Here is a 26,218-nt window from a genome sequence, read left to right as displayed (position 1 = left end):
AATGCCCGCTTTCTAAAACTCCAAAATCGAGTCTTGGAGAGTTTCTTTGACCGGCTGTTTCGGTAACACCCGTCGGCCCGCGGTGCTAGCGCCGCCACAGCCCGGTGACTCAGCCGGTCCGGCGAGTACGGCCAGGCACCACCCCCAATGAAGCTCAGACACCCCCCCAACACTCTGAGCGGGAGACGGAGCGGAGTCAAGCCCAGACTAGGACGGCGGCCCGGCCCCCACACGCCCCCCCCCAGCCCCGGTCAGGCCTCGACGGCCGCCTGGCCCCGGCCCCAGCCCCAGGAGACCGGCCGCCGCGAGGCGAGCGCAGGCAGCCACGTCCCTCAGCTGGCAACGGAGACCCCACTGCTCAGCCCGACACACCCGCCCGGCGCGCTACCTCCTGCGGCCCGACTGGGCCATACCGCTGGGCGAGGCAGGCAGCGGCCCCACTCCCCGCCACTCACCCTTGACTTTGCCGAAGGTACCGACACCGAGCGTATCGCCCAAGATATAGTGCCCAATCTTCACCCGCCCGTGCTCGTGCTTCTGTTTATCCGCCGCCGCCATATTGAGCCAAGAACCGAGTCTGCGCATAGTGCGCGTCCGCACTGCAACGCTAGCAGGAGAAGAGAAACCACGCAGTACCCACCCGTACCGAAACCCGGCAGTGAACCCCGCACTTATCTCCTTCCCCGGGGACAAACCATTGCTGTTCGGGGGGGGGAAGGGCTGGGTCGGCTCAGCGGCGCCCCAAGGGGTGCGGCTCCTGCCGGCGGGCCCTGCCGGCAGTGCGAGGCGGCGGAATGGGAGAAACAGCCCCCGAAAGCTACGGGACGGAGTGAGGGGGCCGGGGCGTTTTTACACCACCACCTCCCCCGAGGAGCACTGGGGATTCACCCGGATTTCGGGACCGGAGGGGAAGGCGGGCGCAGGGCGCTTCTCAGCGGCGGTGACGGTTCCCCTCAGCGCTGGCGCGGTGTGAGGGGCCTGGCCTGGGCCCACCGGTATCGGAAGCGGTACTGCGTCGAAGCTGAAGCTCCCCCGTGTTGCCGGCTGGCACCGCCATCGCTCGCGGGGCCTGTGCTCGCAGATAGCGGGAAGCTAGGGCTAAGCGCTCCCCACAGCACGGGTTGTCCCTCCTGATGCCAAAGCGAGGAGATGTGTCGAACATATGCGTACTTTTAATTGAGATATCGTGCTATTGCAATGAGATCGCTAGGCTGTCTGCATTGCCACGGCTGCGGGGTGCCGTGCAATGAGCCACTGCATGCTGCAAGGTCTGCCTGTGGAGAGCACGCAGTAGCTCTCGCTGGGGCAGCAGCTGAATACCCACATGCAGGCAGGGTTTCAGGCAACTAATAATGCGGTGTGTTGCATATCACAATTTAAAAGTCCATTCAAGATGCAGTTGTTGCTGATAGGCTTGGCTCTGCCAGTGATGCTGAGAGGGCTGATGGCCAGCAAACCCATTTTGCCACACCACGTGAGGAGTGGCATCCAGGCACAGGGGAATACAAAGAGAAGTAGGACCCTCTTAACTCCTACTACCTTGACCAGATAACCTGTCCTCCAGTTTGTCTTGCCAGCTCATTCATTCACATTGCATTTAGGGCAGTATCCTTCCTTCCATTCATGCATTGTGTGTTTTCTACATACCAAAGATCATATTCTTTTATCATTGACTATAACTGGATTATTTTTTAATCACTTTCCAACCCTGCCTTCAAAGAAACAGATGAAACAGGAGAAAGAGTGACAATTGGATGGATATTTTTGCATGGAGAGATCATTGACTCAAGAGGAAGGTTACTGGCAACTCCCGTCCCTTCACCTCCTTTCCCCAGTTCTCCAGACTAAGTGAATGATATAAACTAAACTGCTTTCTCTTGCCTACTCTAAGCATGGCCCCTGAATGTGTTTGCAAACAGATAAATATATTACAGAAACAATATAAAGATTTTTAAATGTGCAGACATCAGGAAGTTAAAAAACATTTTTTTCTAGTAATGGTCCTAAATCTGATTCAGAGAACATTCAGTATTACTTATGTTGCAGTCATGAATTTAACAGAAAGTTGGAAAACAGAAATTCTGGTCCCTGGATAATCTTTATATTTTAAAACATCCCTCTAACCTAATGGGATAAAAAATTAAAACCCATCTGTTCATTACTATGGAGGAAAAAATCTGAAAAATGTCATAGGAAATATAAATAATCCTTTTTTTCTTTTAATTTTATAAAACCAAGTAATTTGTTCAGCTGATGCCAAAACATAGGCTGGTAAGCAATGTAGGGACTACTCATAATATCTACCCTGTTAAAATTTGCATGACATAAAATAAAATAATATTGTAAATGGTAAAATAGTAAAACCAAGGAAAATAAAACTAATACTTAATTTTTATTTGAGCAATTTAGAATTTTCATTTCAATCACTTTCATGAGGATCATCTTTGAACAGAAAATGTGAGAAGCTTTCAGCCTGCACTAATTGACCAGTATAAAGTTTCAATATAAACATAATAAATTAATATTAAAAGATTGTATCTAGTGCAGGAAAAGCAGGTACTAGTGTTCCCCAGTAAGCCTGCATTAATGTGTAAAGGTGCCAGATTTTTCACTTCCTGAATTCAGATATGTTAATTATGCCCTTTCTGGACATCACCTAAAGAGAAGTATTCCTACAGAAATTCTAATTTGTATCACAACTGATGCTCAGCATCAGTAGGCTTGAGAATCATGTTGTCATGCAATTCTTTTGTTCTTGTAATTGGAGAAGAAGAACAGAGAGTATAGAAATCTGGCAATTTCTCTTTATCCAGATTTGAGCTCTGTAGCAGAACTTCCTGTCTTCTGCTGCTGGACCCATTGGTTCCTAACAGAGCCTTGGCATATGTACAGAAAGAGCATGAGGGGGAAACGTGCAAGCATCAGACTTTGTACCCATCTGTATCCATGTGATTTCCTACAGTTCTGCTTAAATGTAAATGGCATCCCCTATTTTTAAGGAAAAACAGAACAAGTTCAGAGCTATTAGCTTCCACAAACATGACTTTTAAATTACTTAAATTTCAATTATAAAATAAAATGAGGCCTTAGCTTTAAAAATGCTAACATTAAAAGGTATTTGACATTGGCTAACATAAACTCACCAACTTTTTACTTTGTGGCATATTTTATCCACCAACACTCTGTGTCCCATATCCCACAGCAGAAATATAGTAAGCATCTGGGCTAGACATTGCTTTATTGAAAATGTTTTCTGTAGAAGGCTGGTTAGTAGATTCACATTTGAGAAACCTCCAGCAGTGCCCTTGAAGAAACCACACAAGATAGAACCAAGAACAGTTGATAGAAGCCACAGAAATACAAAACCAAGCATGTACATAAAAACAGAAGTTCAGTTCCAAGAGTTTAATGCTGCTCAGTAGGATGTGTTTGAACCAAGTGATAGCTGGGATCATCTGCAACTACTTGAGTCAGCAAAAAGCCTGAAATAGTCTACCAGTATTTCCAGGATATATGGGGAATATATAGTAAGAATGCACCTATTCGATAAAATAGCTGAAAACAGTTTCTGTAAGTGTACCTGAGCAGATGACAGGATTCCAGTGATAAATTAAATTTTGAATTCTAAAGAGAGGTCAGACCTTTATAGGCCCTAGTCCATAACAAATGTAACAAGGCATGCAAGGCTGCATGGGCTTTTTCCCATGTTAGCGCTTATTGTTATTAAAAAAAAAATACAAGCTGAGACCACCAACATTTTTTTCTTTGGTTATTGATCTGTTGGGAACATTATTGTTACAAATATTCTGATAAGTTAAAATTTTATATAGGCTGGGTTTGATCAAAAGGTAAAGATTGTAGAATATAGGGGTTTGAAGCTCGCAATGTAGTCACTGAAACTTAGGAACATACAAAATGTGCTGTATACAATCATAAAAGAATAAGTATTGTCTAAAATTAGTTAACCATAGAAACTTCGACCGATTTGTTAGTTTGTAGTGTTTTGTCCTAAGAAACTAAGAGAGATCGTTATGGACCTTAGTTCTGTTGCTTAGAAACCCCACTTTGATCAAGATTCCAGTTAGTGGAATTAAGTAAGATTAGCCAATGAATGTTTTAGTATAAGAATATTGATAAGGTGGTGTGACTGAGGGCCAATCACTAGAAACGTTGAATTCAAGAATTAACATTGAATGTACTTTTATGTAAATCTAATACATGATGGCGAAAATCGTACTGCGCAGAATCACATAAGAGAGGTCAACTATCGGACAAAGTGAGGAAGACTATGGAAGACCACCAGAGGGCTTCTGAAGACCACCAGAGACTTCACCACGCCTGCGTAAAGGGACATTTACATATGCTAATGATTTATCGGACAGTTGATGATTATGTATGACATTTCCCAGAAATTTAGTGAATATGTATAACAGGTGTGTATTTAACCTGCATGATTAAACCAGACAGGTGCACACACTAGGTGGAGTGATCCCCTGTGTGCCCAGCGCTGCAATAAAGGAGTGCCTGCTTCTTAACTTCTCATTGCTGTTAAGGAGTTTTATTCCGGATTTCAGCAACAGTTTTGGCCTCCCAGGTGGGACCTTGCGAGTGAGACTGGATGAGATCGAGTGTTGATCGAGCTCCGGCCGGCACCGAGGGATTCTCGGGGAGAACCATCACTCTCGACTCATAAAGCTCCTTGCAACATTCCCTGGAGAAAGGGTAAGGCACTTCTTTGAAATTTGTTTGGATAGCCTGCCCGTCAGGCGCGGCGAAAGCTTCACAGGGTTGGGGCTGAGAGGGTACCCATTTGTGTAGAAGCCTAGGCGTCTGCCCGTAAGTCATAAGCGAAAGCTATTGCAGGGTTGGACAATTGTGGGAAACAAGGGAACCTATATGCTATAGAGTTCTCAAAGGTAATGCCTCCAACTAAGGTTGGAAGTTTTAAGTGTGAGTATATTTTGCTGATTAATAATCTTGCCAGGGGATATTGGTTATGGCTCTTGCCTAGGGAAGTCAGCTTTGTCCGTGCCCTAGACAAGTAGGTGGACTCCATTACCTGGCAACAATTGTTATTTGCATTTGTTTGATATCTGGTATTTGATACATGCATTTGGTATTTGAAACTTTGTACTTGATACTTGGCATTTGATATTTGGTTCGGTATTTGACATTTGATATTTGATTATTGATATCTGATATTTGATATATATATTTAATAGATATTTGGTATTTGATATATAAACATAATGGCATTAGCCAAATTATTTAAGAGTAAGAGTATGGGAAATTTATCCACTGATGGAAAGATACCAAAAACATCTCTGTTGGGATGTTTGTTGGCACATTGGGGTGAATTGCATGATGACTTATATAAAAATCAAATGATTGAATATTGTAATCATTGGTGGCCCTTGTATGTTTTGGAAGATCAGGAAAAGTGGCCAACAAATGGAACTTTAAGCTATAATACTATATTACAGTTAATGTTATTTTGTAGAAGAAAGTAAATGGAATAAAGTGCCATATGTAGATTTTTTCTTTCAAGTGAAAGTATCTGACGAGGACCGGAGGGGAGTCTCCCAGTAGAACCTCTGGTTACAGCTAAACTGGGAGAACAGAAAATTGAATTTGAATTGACACTAGAGTCACCTTTTCAGTTTTAAATACCTTAGAGGGAGAGTTAAGTTTTGAAGAAATTGGTAGTGTTCGTGCAACAAGTGAATGAGAAACTAGACCCTTTTTAAATCTTTAACAATGAAGTTAGGAAAGCAATGGGTCACTCATCAGTTTTTGTATGTGACAAATTCTCTTAAACTCCTGCTAAGGAGAGATTTATTTGAGAATTTAGAGGCAGAAATTAAATGTTAAAAATGGAGAGATTAAAATTTTAATTCCAGAAACTAAACATATCGAAGCAGTGGCTTTGTTGTTGCAGGACGGTCACCGAAAGCAGAGGATCATACCAGTCAAAGTAAATAATGCTGTAATTCCAGTCGTCTGGGCTGGGGAAGTTCCTGGTAAATCCAAAAGAGCAGAGCCTGTGAGAATTGATTTAAAGCCAGGATCAAGTCCGATAAGAATTAAACAATACCCCCTAAAACTGGAAAGTCAGAAAGGGTTAGTACCAATAATACAAAAATTTCTAAAGTACAAATTGTTAATAGAATGTGAATCCAAATATAATACCCCAATTTTGCCTGTTAAGAAGGCTAATGGAAAAGATTACAGGCTGGTTCAAGACCTTAGAACAATAAATCAAATAGTACAAGATATTCATTGGGTAGTAGCAAATCCTAATACTTTGTTAACAACCCTAACAGAGAAACAAGAATGGTTCACAGTGTTAGACTTAAAAGATGTCTTTTTCTGTATTCCCTTGGATCCCAATAGTCAAGAGCTTTTGCTTTTGAATGGGAAAATCCTGAGACTGGGAAAAAATGCAATATACATGGACAGTCTTGCCTCAAGGCTTTAAGAACAGCCCTACCATTTTTGGAAATCAATTGGCATGAGAATTAGAGATTTGGAAGAAAGAAAATAATCAAGGAATCTTGTTGCAATATGTGGATGATTTATTAATTGCAGCTGAGACAGAAGAACAATGCACAAAGTTAACTATTAACTTTTTGAACTCTTTGGGTATCAGTGGATATCGAGTGTCAAAAGAAAAAGCCCGAATAACCCAGAGAGAAGTAACTTATTTGGGTTTTGAAATCCTGAAAGGACAGAGACAATTAGGAACTGAGAGAAAGGAGGCAATCTGTCGTCTCCCTGAGCCTAAGATTCTAAAAGAATTGAGAACATTTCTGGGAATGGTTAGGTGGTGTCACCTGTTGTTGAGGATTTCTTGGCTGGGCGAGGGCATGTGAGCAATCCAGCCGTTAGGTGGGAATGAAGCATAAGTTTACAAAGTGCTGGAGCAGACAAGGACGCTGTGTCCTTGTACGCTGGGAAAAAGGAAGATAAGAAGAGCCTGACAAACAACTCCTGGATGCCGAAGAATGAGATAAGTAACTGCTGGACACCTCGTGAAGAAGCTTGCACAGCCAATAGAGGATAAGATAGTGTCGCGTGAACCGGGGTATTGTACCAATTAGAGTATTGTATAAGGCGCCTGCACAAGCGCATAAGGTATATAACTGTGCTAAAAGTTGTAGTAAATGGACTTCACTTGATCACATTGGTCTGTGTGTGATGTCCCCTGTGGATCCTCCGCAACATTTGGCGCCCGAACAGGGACCCTCAGATCAGCACTTTATCGTCTCTACGAGAATCTCTGGTGCAGCTGAACCGACGAGGGAGCGGAAGAGCCGGCCGAGAGTGTTCCTGCTGCCCCGGCAGGATGGCATGAGCTTCAGCTAAGCTGGGAAGAACGACATGAGCTTTAGCTAAACTGGGAAGACGAGGAGACGCACGTAGCTTGAATCTCGCCCTGATCAGGTGAGCAGCCCGAGAAGGAGATGGGGTTGGACAAAGGGCAGGATGCAGTCCTAAAGCTCCTTCGTTATTTTCTCTCTGAGAGAGGACTGAAATGCGATAATTCTGTGATAAAGGGGTTGCTTTTATGGGCCTGGAAGAAAGAACTTATTCCGAGTATAAATGTCGCATTTGAAGAAGCGACCTGGGATAATATAGGCAAGGCGCTGTGGGACGCTATTAGCTGCGGGGGGGATAAGGCAAAGGAGGCAAACAAATACGCAGCGCACTGGAAGGTAATTCGAGACATGCTGGAGACAATGAGGGCGGACCGGTAGGCAGCCGCCGCTGTCTGCGCGGCGCTGACCCCCTCTGCTGCCTCCACGGCTGCCGCGTCAGCCTACCCCGCTGGAGTTGGGGGGATATTCTCTACACAACTATCTCTACCCCCCCGAGCATCCATTTCCGTTAACGCTAAGACGCCTGCACAGACACAGCCTTTGCCTATACCCAGCCAGGCCGTTGGTGCCGAAAAAATTCCCCCGTCTGTTACTCCGCAAGAAACAGGGGAATTAGGGGGGGCCGACTGTCGCCCGACAGATCCGAAGCCGATAGACTCGGGGGTGACTAATGCGGATAAACAGATTGCGGGGGAGAGGGAACCATCTCCATCGGGTAATGCGATGGAAGAGCTGAGGGAGGTGGTGAACCAATTACAAAAACTGACAGTACGGTCGGAAGAACCAGAAGTGAGGGAGAAACGTTCATCCTCCCGAAAAGATGAACCGAGAGGGCAAGAGGGCCGTATACCAGTCCCTCTCCCTCTTCCCCCCTTCTCACCACCCCCTCCGGCACCTCCCTCGGCCCCTCCACCGCCCCCTCCCGCCCCCTTCTCACCGCCCTCTCCGGCGCTTCCTCCGGCCCCTCCCTTTCCGCCCCGTCCCTCGGCCCCTCCCCTCCCGCCCCCTCCACCGCCCCCTCCCGCCCCCTTCTCACCGCCCCTCCGGCGCTTCCTCCGGCCCCTCCCTTTCCACCCCCTCCCTCCGCCCCTCCCTTTCCACCCCCTCCCTCCGCCCCTCCCTTTCCGCCCCCCCCTCCGCCCATTTGCAGCGGCGCGTGTCAGCCGCGGCCGCGGCCGGCCCCCGGGCAGAACCATCCGCGCCCCATCCCCCGCCCTTTAATCCATCCCGCCTCTCGGAACCAGAGACGGTGAAACCAACTGCGCCTGCAATAGCCGCTGCAGAAGAAAGGCAGATACATTGGAGGGGAGTAATAAAAGATGCCATTATAGAAGGGACTATGCTCCAAGCATTCCCAGTTATTGCACCAAATGGACAGAAAAAATGGGAGGCGTTTGACTGGAAGGTCATTGAGAAATTAAAGAATGCTGTGAGTCAGTACGGAATCAAATCTGCGTTAGCTCAACAAATACTGCAATTCATTTTTTCTGCTGATACGCTGATACCTCAAGATATTAAACAGATAGCACATTTGGTTTTGGAGCCCTCCGAAATGTTAGTGTTTTTCCGACAGTGGGAGACATTCTGTGATCGGGAACAAGCAACACCACGACAACAAACAGATCCCTTATGGGGAGTAACCACACAGATGCTGATGGGTTCTGGACCCTTCGCATCAGGGAACGCCCAGGTACAATGTATCACTGAGGTTCATCATCTATCACAGACCTTGGCGTATCAAGCTTTTCTTACCATACCAGACAATATGCGAAGCCATACTTTGACTCAGGTGAAACAGGAGCCTAACGAACCTTTCACACATTTTTTTAATAGACTGCATAGGGCAATCTATGACCACCCTGACATGAATGAGGGCATGAAAGAAAACATGTTCAAAATACTCGCTTTTGAAAATGCTACTGAAAAGACATGCAAAGCATTGTGTAATTTGCCGAAAAATGCAGACGTCGTTGATATGATAGAATACTGATATAGAGAAGGAACTGCTAATTGCTTAATGATTGTCTCTCTGTAACTTAACATACCAAAGACTGGTGTTCATCAAGGATTAAGCCTGTCAGAGACTGGTACTTGGGAGTGATGAGCAAGAAGGAACCATGAACAGTCACAAAACTTAATTAAATGTTTGATGAATTTACGATCTTGTCAAGAAGGCACAAGTAGAGGCCTTGCTTGAATAGATAGGGCCAGAAAAGATAAGAACTCCTGCCTTTGTTCTCGTCCTTGTAGATAATTTAGCTTAAACTAACCATATGGTTTTACACCACTAATGAAAACTTAGATAATAAGAGCACTAACAAGCACTGATGTATCAAAACATGTAAAAGACCATACTGCGCAGAATCACCTGAGGAGGGTCAAATAGCGGACAAGTGAGGAAGACTATGGAAGACCACCAGAGGACTCCTGAAGACCACCAGAGACCTTCAATGCACCTGCGTAAAGGACATTTGCATATGCTAATAGTTTCCCGGAAAACTAATGAATATGTATAACATTTCTCGGAAATCTAGTGAATATGTATGTAGAACATGTACTTAACCTGCACAATTAGACCCGACGGTGTGCACGATAGGTGGAGCGATCCCCCGTGCATCCAGCGCTGCCAATAAAGAATACCTACTTAATAGTTAATCAAGCTATTGAGTCAATTTCTCTGAATCAATCTGGCGACCCAGATGGGACCTGCTCTGCTCGGCTGCAGGACCCGCTGAGAACAGGACTCCCTAGGGTACCCCCGGGATTTCCCGGAGGGACTCCTCGCCTCTATCGGATCACTGCGGGAGCAGACAAGGACGCCATCTAAAGGAGTAAAGGTATTCTTTAATCTTTTATGTCCATTTTATTTTTGGGACCGGTCATTTGTAAAGCTATCCATAAGTCATAAGACAAAAGTAAACTTATGCAGGATGGTGTATACCAGGTAGCTAGCACCCTTGGTATACATTTGGTGTGGTATATGTTTGGGTGCTTTTGTTTCGGTACACTCTGTATGCTTTTGTACACTTTGTGTGCTTTAGGTTTGGTACCCACTCATGTGCTTTTGTTTATGTTTTGAATTTGATTTTGACGTTTTTGGTTACTGAATGTGGTAAACGGCTATGGGGACTCAATTATGGCTATCGTTTGCGGATTTTGGTCTAAACAACATAAGACAATTAAAACTGTGGATTGAATGTTTGAGTAAATGAGACGCAGCTCAGCTGCAGAGCGTGTGGAGTTCTGATCCGCAGTCTTGTAACTCTGCAAGGGGTACGGCTGGAGACAAACGAAGTGTGACTCACTGGTGATGTGGAACTTGTATATATATGTTAGCGTTGTAATTGTAAGTTTGAGTTTGATTATCTTAATCATTTTGTGGTGTTGGTGTAAGAAAGTCCCTGTATGGTGCATTGTATAAATGTGGGTAATTGAGTGGTGTCTTTTACATCCAGGAAATGAGTGTATGCCCTCATATGTCTTGGAATGCGTGTGGTGCAAACAGAGGTTGCAAATAGATTGTGGAGGGGATATTGAATGCTCTGAGTGTCGGGTTTGGACTCCCTGGGACAAGAGGGAACGGGCTACATATACAGTTGAGATTGTTTGTGGTTGGAAACGTAAAAATATAAACGAGTAATATGGGAGGTAAACAAAGTGTTGGAATATTGAAAAAGAGCCCCTTAGGCTGTATTTTGGATCACTGGAAGGAAATAGGGGGACCGCCAGGTGGAAGTGTGGATAAGAAAACTTTAATAAAATATTGCAATCAGTGGTGGCCTTTATATAAGTTAGATGATGATGAAAAATGGCCCTTTAATGGGACATTGAATTATAACACTTTGTTACAATTGATGTTGTTTTTGAGACGGGAAGGAAAATGGGATGAGGTGATGTACGCAGATATGTTTTTCACTTTAAGAAATCATTCAGAATGGCAGAAAGAATGTGGCATTAATTTGGCCCCACAAGACCCTCTTGTGTTAGCAATGGAAAAGGAGCAGAAAAGGACTACAGGGAAGATGAAGAGATGTTGTTCGGCATGTAGTATAGGACAAAGATGTGTAAAATTAAAGGAAACTGAGGAAAGAATAGAAGATTTTGTTTTTTCACCACCCGTACTACCTCCAACACCTGTAGAAGGTAATTTTACTGATGATACGGGTGCGAAAGAACCTGATGAAGGTACGAGCATGAAAGATTTAGGTTTTACTCCTATTACAGCTTGCACCCGGAGTAAGGTCGGTCCAATAATCCAGGCTCCCTTAAGACAGGCAATAGGAGCTACTGGTCCTACGAGAATTAAAGTGCCATTTACGATGAATGATTTAGATTCATGGAGGGAAATGGTAAAAGGATATCGGGATGATCCTGAGGGAGTTGCTAAAAGATTTGAGTTAATTGTTAAAAATCAAGATCCAGATTGGAAGGACATCAATTTGATGTTAGATGCCTTAACCGAAACTGAAAAGCAATTAATAATAAAGAATGCTCGGACTCAGGTCCAAATTCAAATAACTGCTGGGGTTTTACCCGGTACGGTAGATAATCACGTACCGAGAACAGACCCCAATTGGGACCCTAATGATGACCGTGATTACCGATTGTTGAAAAAATATCAAGAATGGATAAAAATTGGTATTGAAAATGCGATACCGAAAGCAGTTAACTGGTCAAGTCTGTATGCAGTGAAACAAGGTCAGACTGAAACTCCCACAGAGTTTCTTGATCGGTTAAGAGTAGCTATGCGGAAATTTACTACCTTAGATCCCTTATCTGAAGTGGGAAAACAACAGTTAGTCTCTTTGTTTTTAGGACAATCTTCAGAAGACATAAGGCGAAAGCTTCAGAAACTGAAAGAGCCTGAGATAAGGGACTTAGAAAAATTGATAGAGGAAGCTTGGAGAACATATTGGAACAGAGAAGGGGATGAGAGATGAAAAATGGGAAAAGCTATTGCTGCAGCTACTGTAGCTGCGCTGGGAAAGCAGGACAACTCCCTTCGTGGGAGGGGTCGGGGAACTGGAAGGAGGGGAGGCTCACGCCAGCCCCTACGATTGGACCAATGTGCTTATTGTAAAGAAATAGGCCATTGGAAAGGACAATGTCCTAAGCTAAGTGGAGCACAAGCTGTCGTAGCCAATGTTACCTCTGGTCAATGAGGGGGACCGGGGGAATCCACCCTAGCGGATCCACTGGTTAAAGTTAAGCTAGGGAAAATAGAACAAGAGGTGGATTTTCTTGTAGATACGGGAGCGTCCTATTCAGTGTTAAATCAAAGGTTGATACCGGAGGATGAAGAGTTTGTGACTGTAGTGGGAGCTACTGGCCAGCAGAAAAAGGCTTATTTCCTAAAACCACTTAAATATAAATTCGGTAAACAAATAGGAATACATAAATTTCTGTATTTGCCCGGATCTCCAAAATCCTTGTTAGGCCGTGATTTGCTAGAACAATTGGAAGCAGAAATTGTTTTTGAAAAAGGAAAAATGGAATTAAAAATCAAGGAAGACCAGCTAATTAACATTTTAAGCTTGGCATTAATACAAGCTGAACCAAAATTTGAAGTACCTCCAGAAATTGTTGATCAAGTATATCCTGGAGTCTGGGCCTCTGAGGTTCCAGGAAAAGCTAAAAATGCAGCCCCTATAGTAATTAAGCTGAGACCAGGAGAAGAACCTGTCGAAGTTAAGCAATATCCCCTGAAATTAGATGATAGGAAGGGGATCAAGGAAATAATTGACAAGTTTCTACAATATGGAACATTGATTGAGTGTGAATCAGAATATAATACACCTATACTACCAATTAAAAAGGCAGACGGGAAAAGCTATAGGTTAGTCCAAGATCTGAGAGCCATAAATAAGATTACTGAGGATATACATCCAGTAGTCGCGAATCCATATACTCTGTTAACAAAACTAAAAGATAACCAAGTTTGGTTTACTGTGCTGGATTTGAAGGATGCCTTCTTCTGCCTGACCTTAGCCACAGAAAGTCAGAATTTGTTTGCTTTTTGAATGGGAAAATCCTGAGTCCGGGAGAAGAACTCAGCTAACATGGACAGTATTACCTCAAGGCTTTAAGAATAGCCCCACTATCTTTGGAAATCAATTGGCAAAAGAGCTTGAAACTTGGGTACCCCCAGACAATGAAGGAATCTTGTTACAATATGTGGATGATCTCTTAATAGCTACTGAAACCAGGGAAAGCTGTATTCGATGGACTGTGAATCTTCTTAATTTTTTGGGTTTAAGTGGATATCGAGTCTCTCAACAGAAAGCCCAGCTGGTTCGACAGCGTGTGACCTACCTGGGACTTGAAATCTCGGGAGGACAATGGGAGCTCGGGACTGAGTGAAAAGAAGCCATTTGCCGAACCCCGGAGCCCCAAATGGTAAAAGAGCTGCGGACCTTTCTGGGAATGACAGGTTGGTGTCGCCTTTGGATATATAATTATGGATTATTGGTAAAGCCATTATATGAATTGATAAAGAGAGACCAGTCAAAAGTAATTTGGACTGGAGAAACACGAAACGCATTTAAGCAGCTCAAACGAGAACTAATGAGAGCTCCTGCTCTGGGACTGCCGGATGTTTCAAAACCATTTTGGCTGTTTTCTCGTGAGAGACAAGGAATAGCTTTGGGAGTACTAGCACAAAGACTTGGTCCCTATAAACGAGCAGTAGCTTATTTCTCCAAACAACTGGACGAGGTGAGCAAAGGATGGCCTGGTTGCCTTCGAGCTGTTGCAGCAGTGGTTATCAATATTCAAGAGGCCCGAAAGTTTACCATGGGACAGAAAATAACAGTGCTAGTCTCCCATACAGTTTCAGCAGTTTTGGAACAAAAAGGAAGCCATTGGCTCTCGCCCCAGAGATTCTTAAAGTACCAAGCAGTGTTAGTAGAACAAGATGATGTAGAAATTGTAGTTACTAACATTGTCAATCCAGCCTCTTTTCTTAGTGGAACTTTGGATGAACCAGTGACACATGACTGCATAGAAACAGTAGAAGCTATATATTCCAGTCGACCAGACCTCAAAGAAGAACCTCTGGAGGATGCTGAAAACTCCTGGTATACCAACGGGAGTAGTTTTATAAAACAGGGACAACGTAAAGCAGGATACGCAATCACAACCACCCAACAGGTAATCGAATCTAAGTCATTGCCTTCCGGAACTTCAGCCCAAAAGGCGGAGATAATTGCCCTTACCTGAGCATTGGAATTGGCAAAAGGGAAAAAGATAAACATTTGGACAGATTCTAAATATGCATTTGGAGTAGTTCACGCTCACAGTGCAATTTGGAAGGAACGAGGATTGCTAACTGCTCAAGGAAAGCAAATAAAACATGCAGAAGAAATCTTAAAACTATTAGAAGCCGTGAAGCAACCAGAAAAGGTAGCTATCATGCATTGTCGAGGACACCAAAAAGGAAACACAGATTCAGAAATTGGAAATCGACTAGCAGATTATGAGGCTAGGCGGGTGGCGGAAGAAGTGGAAGCAGAAACATTATCCTTAATACCAGACGGTAAAATCCAAACTGTAAGTACAAATCAGAAACCAAATTATTCGAGGGAAGACCTAAAATTAATTGAAGATCTGGATGGTAAAGTAGAGTCAGATGGATGGGTTCATTTAGCAGATAATCGTATAGTAATACCATCCAATTTAATATGGACAACAGTTTTAACTGAACATAATAAGACGCATTGGGGAGCAGATGCCCTGTACAAAAACTTAAATCAGAAATTAATAGGACACAATCTGTATACAATGGTGAAACAAATATCTCAACAGTGTGAAATTTGTTTACGTAATAACCCTAATGTGGCAAATAAAGTAAAGTTGGGGATAATTGGCAAAGGAAATTATCTAGGACAACAGTGGCAAATTGATTTTTCGGAACTCCCAAGAAAAGGGGGGTACTGATACTTGTTAGTCATGACTGACACATTTTCAGGCTGGCCAGAGGCTTACCCCTGCCGAACAAACAAAGCAAGAGAAGTAACTAAGATATTGTTGAATGAAATCATTCCTCGTTTCAGAATTCCAGCAACAATATCTTCCGATCGAGGTTCTCATTTTTGTGCCAAAGTAGTACAGCAGGTGAGCAAAACTTTGAAGATAGACTGGCAGTTACATACCCCATATAGACCTCAAGCAAGTGGGCAAGTTGAAAAGATGAATCATTTAATTAAGCAACAGATAGCAAAAATTGGTCAAGAGACTAATCTAACTTGGCCCCAATCTCTTCCCCTGGCATTGCTTAGAATGAGAGTGAAACCAAAAACAAAGGAGAATTTAAGTCCCTTTGAAATATTGTATGGGAGACCATATCAATTTCAATTTACAGGAGAAGATTTAACCCAACTGGGTGCAGGGTATTTGTGTGACTACATGGTATCCCTCCAGAAGCAGTTGGAAAATATAAATAAACAAGTTTTAGGAACCAGGGCTAGAGGGTTAGATCAACCAATCCATCCCTTTAAACCGGGTGATTATGTATATGTAAAGATTTTTTCAGGACAACCTCTGGAGGAGAAATGGGACGGACCCTATCAAGTGTTGCTGATGACCTTCACTGCCATTAAGATCAAGGAACAGCCGGCCTGGATCCACTATTCAAGAGTAAAGAGAGCACCTGAGAGGCCATGGACGGTCATCCCTACAGGACCCACAGGTCTGCGATTCTCCAGATCATGATGGTAACAGAGTTATTACTCGGTTCAAATGAAGCTCGATGGAACTTGAACTCACATTTTTCCTTGACACAAAATGTTTCCCAAATCCTGAACAGAACTGACTGTTGGATATGTACTCGCATGCCAGAACATGGTGGAAAAGGGATCTCGCTAATTGGTATTCCGATACCAAGTAATCACTCCTGGACCACTCTTTGGGAAAGTACCACATGGTATACTGACAATGACGGAGTCCAGAAGTTAGAAATAATTAGTCCTGAGGCCCAGGAGCCTTATTGTACGTGTGTACAGAGATGTAATCCACCTAAAGGACTTGGAAAAAGTGACTGTGTTAATGGGACGTATGTAGGGAATCATACAGTTTGTAACAAAACTATAGATATTGGAACTTCAACTTCTGTTAATACTACAGCATGGCCAGTGCCAGAAGGAAAAGGATGGTACTGGCTATGCAATGACACTGCCCGGAAAGTTTTACCAAAGAATTGGATGGGAACATGTACTTTGGGAGCAGTGGTTCCAAATATGACTATACACAGTTCTCCACCAAAAGGATGGGTGCGAACACACTTTCAAAAGATTAGATGAGATGTTGAAAATCCTTTAGTAAGGAGGCCTACTGCCTTTCATACTTTTGTCCGATGGTTTCTTCCATGGTTGGGAGTGAGTGAGTTAGAAAAAGCCATAGTTAACATTTCAGCAGTAATAGAAAACCTTGAGAATAGAACAATTGATGCAATAAGAGCCCAACAATTAGAAATATCCAGTTTATCTCAAATTGTACAACAAAATAGAATGGCATTAGATCTATTATTGACCTCTCAGGGTGGAGTATGCACAGTTATAAATACGAGTTGTTGCATGTATGTAGATCAAAGTGGAAGAATCTCCACCGACTTAGAAGAAATTTGGAAACAGACCAAAATACTACATGAAATAACAAACGATGACCTCTCATGGGGATTTAAAGAATTGTGGGACAAACTAACATCCTGGCTGCCAAATTTCGGGTGGCTAAAGCAAATTTTTATTATGGTTATAATTTTAATGACTTTAGGAATGATGGTCTGCATTATGCTTAAGTGTTTTGTGTGGTGTTGTCAGGGCACGGTAGAAAATTACGAAAGTTGGAAACGAAATAAAATCAGACATCAAGTAGAAACCGGAAAATATTTTACACGGTCTCTTGGAAGTAGTGGAATCCTATAGTTGCAAAAGAATTTGCAAAGGTTTAAAGAAAAGGGGGGATTGATATAGAGAAGGAACTGCTAATTGCTTAATGATTGTCTCTCTGTAACTTAACATACCAAAGACTGGTGTTCATCAAGGATTAAGCCTGTCAGAGACTGGTACTTGGGAGTGATGAGCAAGAAGGAACCATGAACAGTCACAAAACTTAATTAAATGTTTGATGAATTTACGATCTTGTCAAGAAGGCACAAGTAGAGGCCTTGCTTGAATAGATAGGGCCAGAAAAGATAAGAACTCCTGCCTTTGTTCTCATCCTTGTAGATAATTTAGCTTAAACTAACCATATGGTTTTACACCACTAATGAAAACTTAGATAATAAGAGCACTAACAAGCACTGATGTATTAAAACATGTAAAAGACCATACTGCGCAGAATCACCTGAGGAGGGTCAAATAGCGGACAAGTGAGGAAGACTATGGAAGACCACCAGAGGACTCCTGAAGACCACCAGAGACCTTCAATGCACCTGCGTAAAGGACATTTGCATATGCTAATAGTTTCCCGGAAAACTAATGAATATGTATAACATTTCTCGGAAATCTAGTGAATATGTATGTAGAACATGTACTTAACCTGCACAATTAGACCCGACGGTGTGCACGATAGGTGGAGCGATCCCCCGTGCATCCAGCGCTGCCAATAAAGAATACCTACTTAATAGTTAATCAAACTATTGAGTCAATTTCTCTGAATCAATACATGGATCGATCACTGGACTCACAGAAAGTAGCCTATGTTGCCGCAGCTCTACAAGGAGCTATAAAGAAGCATAAGGCCAGTAAGACACCCTTGGTCAAGTGTTTAACTGTGGCAAATGTGGACACATTAGGAGCCAATGTACAGTTTCTGCTAACAGTAAGTGCTGCAACAAGTGTAAGAAAGATAACCATACCACCAAGAATACAGGAAGAAGGGAAACTTTACACCGACCACGAAGGCCCCTCGTGTGACGACACAAATGCAAGGGGCTTGGGCTGCCAGCCCTCAGGCAGCCTCACAACCACCAGATCCGCCACTGCAGGAAGCTCTGGAGTGGATGTGGAAACTGCAGTAGACATTATGTTGATGGATGCATGTTGAGGATTTCTTGGCTGGGCGAGGGCATGTGAGCAATCCAGCTGTTAGGTGGGAACGAAGCATAAGTTTACAAAATGCTGGAGCAGACAAGGACGCTGTGTCCTTGTACGCTGGGAAAAAGGAAGATAAGAAGAGCCTGACAAACAACTCCTGGATGCCAAAGAATGAGATAAGTAACTGCTGGACACCTCGTGAAGAAGCTTGCACAGCCAATAGAGGATAAGATAGTGTCACGTGAACCGGGGTATTGTACCAATTAGAGTATTGTATAAGGCGCGTGCACAAGCGCATAAGGTATATAACTGTGTCAAACGTTGTAGTAAATGGACTTCACTTGATCACATTGGTCTGTGTGTGATGTCCCCTGTGGATCCTCCGCAACATTTGGCGCCCGAACAAGGACCCTCAGATCAGCACTTTATCGTCTCTAGGAGAATCTCTAGTGCAGCTGAACCGACGAGGGAGCAGAGGAGCCGGCCGAGAGTGTTCCTGCTGCCCTGGCAGGACGACATGAGCTTCAGCTAAGCTGGGAAGCACGGCATGAGCTTTGGCTGAGATGGGACGCGCGTAAGTTTGAATCTCGCCCTGAGCTGGGAAAACGAGGAGACGCGCGAAAGCTTGAATCTCGCCCTGATAAGGTGAGCGGTCGGAGAAGGAGATGGGGTTGGACAAAGAGCAGGAAGCAGTCCTAAAACTCCTTCGTAATTTTCTCTCTGAGAGAGGACTGAAATTCGATAATTCTGTGTTAAAGGGGTTACTTTATGGGCCCGGAAGAGAGAACTTATCCCGAGTGTAAATGTCGCGTTTGAATAAGCGACCTGGGATAATATAGGCAAGGCGCTGTGGGACGCTACTAGCTGCAGGGGGGGTAAGGTAAAGGAGATGAAAAAATATGCAGAGCACTGGAAGGTAATTCGAGACATGCTGGAGACAATGAGGGCAGACCGGCAGGCAGCTGTCACTGCCCGCGTGGCAGTGACCCCCTCTGCTGCCTCCACGGCTGCCGCGTCAGCCTACCCCGCTGGAGTTGGGGGGATATTCTCTACACAACTATCTCTACCCCCCCGAGCATCCATTTCCGTTAACGCTGAGACGCCTGCACAGACACAGCCTTTGCCTATACCCAGCCAGGCCGTTGGTGCCGAAAAAATTCCCCCGTCTGTTACTCCGCAAGAAACAGGGGAATTAGGGGGGGCCGACTGTCGCCCGACAGATCCGAAGCCGATAGACTCGGGGGTGACTAATGCGGATAAACAGATTGCGGGGGAGAGGGAACCATCTCCATCGGGTAGTGCGATGGAAGAGCTGAGGGAGGTGGTGAACCAACTACGAAAACTGACAGTACGGTCGGAAGAGCTCCTGAGGGAGGTGGTGAACCAGTTACAAAAACTGACAGTACGGTCGGAAGAACCAGAAGTGAGGGAGAAACGTTCATCCTCCCGAAAGGATGAACCGAGAGGGCAAGAGAACGAAGATTCTCGCCGTATACCGGCCCCGCTTCCCCCTCCCGCCCCCTTCTCGCCACCCCCTCCGGCACCTCCCTCGGTCCCTCCCCTCCCGCCCCCTCCACCGCCCCCTCCACCGCCCCCTCCCGCCCCCTTCTCACCGCCCTCTCCGGCGCTTCCTCCGGCCCCTCCCCTCCCGCCCCCTCCCTCCGCCCCTCCCTTTCCGCCCCCCCCTCCGCCCACTTGCAGCGGTGCGTGTCAGCCGGACATGGAGTGGCCGCCGCCAGGCGCGGCCGCGGCCGGCCCCCGGGCAGAACCATCCGCGCCCCCTCCCCCGCCCTTTAATCCATCCCGCCTCTCGGAACCAGAGACGGTGAAACCAACTGCGCCCGCGATAGACGCGGAGTCGCCTGCAATAGCCGCTGCAGAAGAAAGGCAGATACATTGGAGGGGAGTAATAAAAGATGCCATTATAGAAGGGACTATGCTCCAAGCATTCCCAGTTATTGCACCAAATGGACAGAAAAAATGGGAGGCGTTTGACTGGAAGGTCATTGAGAAATTAAAGAATGCTGTGAGTCAGTACGGAATCAAATCTGCGTTAGCTCAACAAATACTGCAATTCATTTTTTCTGCTGATACGCTGATACCTCAAGATATTAAACAGATAGCACATTTGGTTTTGGAGCCCTCCGAAATGTTAGTGTTTTTCCGACAGTGGGAGACATTCTGTGATCGGGAACAAGCAACACCACGACAACAAACAGATCCCTTATGGGGAGTAACCACGCAGATGCTGATGGGTTCTGGACCCTTCGCATCAGGGAACGCCCAGGTACAATGTATCACTGAGGTTCATCATCTATCACAGACCTTGGCGTATCAAGCTTTTCTTACCATACCAGACAAAATGCGAAGCCATACTTTGACTCAGGTGAAACAGGAGCCTAACGAACCTTTCACACATTTTTTTAATAGACTGCATAGGGCAATCTATGACCACCCTGACATGAATGAAGGCATGAAAGAAAACATGTTCAAAATACTCGCTTTTGAAAATGCTACTGAAAAGACATGCAAAGCATTGTGTAATTTGCCGAAAAATGCAGACGTCGTTGATATGATAGAAGACATGGATCGATCACTGGACTCAAAGAAAGTAGCCTATGTTGCCGCAGCTCTACAAGGAGCTACAAAGAAGCACAAGGCCAGTAAGACACCCTTGGTCAAGTGTTTTAACTGTGGCATACGTGGACACATTATGAGCCAATGTACAGTTTCTGCTAACAGTAAGTGCTGCAACAAGTGTAAGAAAGATAACCATACCACCAAGAATACAGGAAGAAGGGAAACTTTACACCGACCGCGAAGGCCCCTCGTGTGACGACACAAATGCAAGGGGCTTGGGCTGCCAGCCCTCAGGCAGCCTCACAACCACCAGATCCGCCACTGCAGGAAGCTCTGGAGTGGATGTGGAAACCGCAGTAGACATTACATTGATGGATGCAGGGGTACACTTGGTGGATAGCAACATAAAGGGACCATTGGGGTTTGGGCTTAGTGCATTTTTAATGGGACGATCTTCAACAGCTCTAAAAGGAATTTTGGTAGTCCCAGGGCTTATTGATGCAGATTTTTGTGGGACTGTGAAAATTATGATTCATGTTTTAATCCCTCCTGTTTCTATTCCTAAAGGTACCAGAATAGCACAATTAGTTCCATTCAGGTCGTGTGTTCCAAACCCAGGTGAAGTACAATGTGGAGATGGTGGATTCGGCTCCACAGGGAAACCGCAGATATACCTTGCCATGGACATAACAAAAGGTAAACCAGAAAAGGTAGTGCAATTGGAAGGGCATGACGGAGTTATCATCAAGAAACTGATGACAATCGATACAGGAGCTGATGTTACGATTATTTCACGATGCATTTGGCCTCCATCATGGCCATTGATCAATCCAAATTTTGGCATTGCAGGGATAGGGGGCACACAAGCCACCTTAGTAAGTCAGCTACCAATTACATTTGTGTTCCCCGACGGTGAACACGTTACGACGCGTCCGTATGTCATGACTACCCCAACTGAATTGTTTGGCCTCATAGGCCGTGATTTATTGAGCCAAATGAAGGCAATGTTAGTGACCCATCCTTTTTAGGAGCGGTCACTGAGGGGCAGCCAATCCTGAAAATTAGCTGGAAAACAGATGAGCCTGTTTGGATTGATCAGTAGCCGCTAAATTCTGAAAGGCTGCTAAAAATACAAGAGTTAGTTGAGGACCAATTGAGAGCGGGACATGTTGTTCCTTCTACTAGTCCATGGAATACACCAATATTTACCATTCCCAAGAAAAGTGGGAAATGGAGACTGTTACATGATCTCAGAGCTGTGAATGCGGTGATGCACAGTATGGGAGCCCTGCAGCTGGGTTTGCCGTCTCCAGTTATGCTTCCAGAAGAATGGGATTTGTTAATTATAGATCTAAAAGATTGTTTTTTCACCATTCCCTTGCACCCAGATGACGCTGAACGGTTCGCCTTTTCGGTACCATCGATTAATAAGGCAGAGCCCTATAAGAGATACCATTGGGTCGTGTTACCGCAATGAATGCGCAATTCCCCCACGACGTGTCAGGTGTATGTGGCCTGGGCATTAGAGCCTGTAAGAAAGCAGTTTCCTCAGTTAATTATTTATCATTATATGGATGACATTTTGATAGCGGGAAGGAACTTGCCACATGATGAAATTTTAACTCAATTACAGGACATCTTAAGCCATCGCGGAGTAATAATCGCTCCTGAAAAGGTGCAAAAGGCAGCACCTTGGAAGTATTTGGGGTGGCACATAGATGCTAGCAATGTTAAACCTCAGAAGGTTCAAATAACATCAGAAATTTCAACGGTACATGATGTCCAGAAGCTTGTGGGAGATATCCAGTGGGTGCGGAATCTTTGCGGTATCACTAATGACTATATGGACCCTCTGGTAGAACTCTTGGGTACGAGCGCACATGCAGATGAGAAACGGGAAATGACAGAGCTGACCAATTGGTTGCAGCGGCATGGGAGCCTCCTCCAGGGAATCGTTTTCAACAAGCATGGCAATCACATGAGTTCTTGCACCAACCCGCTAGGATGTTAGCAAAGCAATTTGACTTACCACTCACTGATGCCCAAGGTATCGTTAAAGCATGCCCCGACTGTCAAAAGGAAGGGCTGGGCTTGGGCTGTGGGGTTAACCCATGAGGTCTCTTGCCATTGCAGTTGTGGCAAATGGATGTCACCCATGTCATGTGGTTTGGTGCAAAGCGTTATGTGCATGTGTGTATTGATACCTATCCTGCTGCCATGTGGGCCACGGCACAAACTGGAGAAATGGCCTTACATATTGAATGACATCTTCATGCTTCTTTTGCAGTGCTGGGTGTGCCTAAAGAAATTAAGACGGACAACGGCCCAGCCTATGGTTCTACACGATTTCCTCGATTTTGTAATTTGTGGGGAATTCACCATGGTATGGGTATTCCACATCTTCCCACAGGACAGGCTATTGTTGAACGGGCCAACCAGATCCTAAAGAGCATGCTGCAAAAACAAAAGGGGGGAACCCAGGGCTTACTCCCAGAGTAGCGATTGGCCAAAGCCTTATTTGTGCTAAATTATCTTAGATTGACAGGTGATCACAAAGACCCACCAATGGTAGTGCATCATGCTCTTTTACAGGCGGAAAGGACACAACAAAGTACAGGAATCATGGTAATGTATAAGGACCCAGAATCCGGGAAATGGTGCAGACCAGCAGAAGTAAAACTTACTGGGAGAGGGTATATGTGTCTGCTTACAGATCGAGGCCTTCGCTGGATCCCAGCTAAGTGGGTCAAGCCATGGCTTCGCACAGATGCTGGACCCGGAATTGTCCCAATGGCAACTGGCACGGCACCGACGGGTGCTGGAGCCACTGATCCGACAGATTCTGACTAATAGAGTATTACACTTTAGAGGACTAGCGGACATTGAGTCCTTCAGAGAGGTTTTTAGAACAGCATGCCTTATTGTATATAGAACTTGCTTTAGGTAAAAAGTGTGTTAAGCATAATTTGATTAAACATAGTGTGATTACGGGAAGATAGTGTGGGGTAAACGTAAAAGTTAGTTAAAGCCAAAATTAGGGGTAAGGTCTATTTCCATTAATAACCTGGGAACGAGGTTATGATTGTGTTTCCACAGATACAGGCCCACGACGGACTCCTGTTCGATTTGCACGACCATCATCATCTGGAACATCCTAGATGGTGTGGCAATATGAATACCACCTCAGTCAAAAACTAATGTATAGGTCACCTTGGCTAACATGACAGGTCAAGATTCTCTGTGCACCGCAACCGCATCATAAAGCCCACGAACCAATAGACAAGATGGCTATGACTCATGCAGCGCTCCTGGCCAGCGAGCACATGCGTCATAGGTTGCAACCGAGGCGGACTTTTGGCACCCGCTGGCCACGTGTGCTGAAACCCGTTCCTCTGCAAATGTATAAATACCGGGATTTTCCAAAGAGCATCGGGCTGGTGTACGGCAAGGCCATCGTTGCCTCCGTGGGGATGCCCACGGAAAGCTGGCACCTACTGATTGCTGGGCTGAGTTCGCGGAGCAAGATGACACAAGAATGTATGGATGGTTCATCTTCCTCATGGTCCTCATGGTTTGGGTCATTAGGGGTAACGGGCTGGCTTAAAGAATTATGGGCATTATTGTAGTTATTGTGATTTTAGCTATTGTAATAATTTTACCTTGTTTAGCTTGTTAAGGAAAAATGGCATCCCAAGTTATTAAGCAAGCCTGGATTGCTCAAAAACAAAAAGGGGGAATTGTTGAGGATTTCTTGGCTGGGCGAGGGCATGTGAGCAATCCAGCCGTTAGGTGGGAACGAAGCATAAGTTTACAAAGTGCTGGAGCAGACAAGGACGCTGTGTCCTTGTACGCTGGGAAAAAGGAAGATAAGAAGAGCCTGACAAACAACTCCTGGATGCCGAAGAATGAGATAAGTAACTGCTGGACACCTCGTGAAGAAGCTTGCACAGCCAATAGAGGATAAGATAGTGTCGCGTGAACCGGGGTATTGTACCAATTAGAGTATTGTATAAGGCGCGTGCATAAGCGCATAAGGTATATAACCGTGCTAAAAGTTGTAGTAAATGGACTTCACTTGATCACATTGGTCTGTGTGTGATGTCCCCTGTGGATCATCCGCAACAACCTGTGAATTGCAAATTATAGCTTGCTGGTCCGACCTTTATACGAGCAGCTCAAAACCTCAAACAATGGATTTATAGATTGGATTGATGCCGGGAAAGTTGCTTTTAAACAACTAAAACAGGCTTTAATGGAGGCGCCAGCCCTAGGCCTGCCAGATCTCACAAAGACATTTGAACTCTTTACTCATGAAAGAAAAGGTATAGCTCTGGGTGTCCTGGCCCAATATCTGGGACCAAGTCGGCGAGCTGTGGCCTACTTCTCAAAGCAATTAGACAATGTGAGTCTGGGATGGCCTGCTTGTCTGAGATCCGTCGCTGCAACTGTGCTACTGATCCAGAAAGCTTTTAAGTTCACCTGAAGACAAAGGATTACTGTATATGTTCCCGATATGATAACTATTGTGTTAAAACAGAAAGGGGGCATTGGTTATCCCCTAATAGAATGCTGAAATACCAAGTGGTGTTGCTGGAACAAGGTGATGTTTACTTAAAAACTACTACCATTGTTAACCCTGCTGTGTTTTCAACAACTGATCAAGTTAAAGGAGAACTGGAACATGACTGCTTGCAGACAATCGAAGGAGTTTACTCCAGCCAACCGGATCTCTGAGATGCGCCACTGAAAGAAACAGATTGGGAACTATATACCAATGGAAACAGTTTCATTCATGAAAAAAAGCGTTTATCAAGATATGCAATAACTACTACTGAGGAGGTAATTGAATCATGAGCTTTGCCTTCAAATATCTGCCCAAAAGACTGAATTGATAGCTCTTACTTGAACACTGGAACTAAGTCAAGAAAAATGAGTCAACATTTGGACAGACTCAAAGTGCTTTTAGAGTAATACATACACATGGAACAATATGAAGAGGAAGAGGACTGTTATCTGCACAAGGAGCCACCATTCAACATGCAGAACAAGTATTGAAATTGTTAGAAGCCATCTGAAAACCAATAACAGTCACTATAATATACTGTAAAACACATCAGTTAAGTAAGACTGTTCCTGAAAGAGGTAACTGATTGGCTAATAAAGCTGCTAAAGAAGCTACAGAAAAAGACATCCTAACACTAGTTTCAGAGAAAAGTGTAAAATTGTCTA

At 44.6% G+C, this 26,218-nt stretch overlaps 1 protein-coding gene and 1 long non-coding RNA gene across 2 annotated transcripts in view; one reads left to right on the top strand and one right to left on the bottom strand.

The window, feature by feature from the left end:
- The window catches only part of LOC138683434 (5'-AMP-activated protein kinase catalytic subunit alpha-1-like), a 35,570-nt gene extending 34,907 nt beyond the window's left edge, over positions 1 to 663 (bottom strand). Inside the window, exon 1 of the mRNA XM_069775202.1 lies at positions 456 to 663. Within this exon, the coding sequence (XP_069631303.1) occupies positions 456 to 585 (130 nt within the window). The 5' untranslated portion in view covers positions 586 to 663. The remainder of the gene's footprint in view (positions 1 to 455) is intronic.
- The window catches only part of LOC138683444 (uncharacterized), a 423,605-nt gene that overhangs the window by 184,473 nt on the left and 212,914 nt on the right, over positions 1 to 26,218 (top strand). The gene's annotated exons all lie outside the window — the stretch shown is intronic.

Source organism: Haliaeetus albicilla, chromosome W, assembly GCF_947461875.1.
Source record: "Haliaeetus albicilla chromosome W, bHalAlb1.1, whole genome shotgun sequence".
NCBI classification, from domain to species: Eukaryota; Metazoa; Chordata; class Aves; order Accipitriformes; family Accipitridae; genus Haliaeetus; species Haliaeetus albicilla.
The sequence above is the reverse complement of the archived record's forward strand: the minus strand, read 5'-3'. Positions and strand labels throughout refer to the sequence as shown.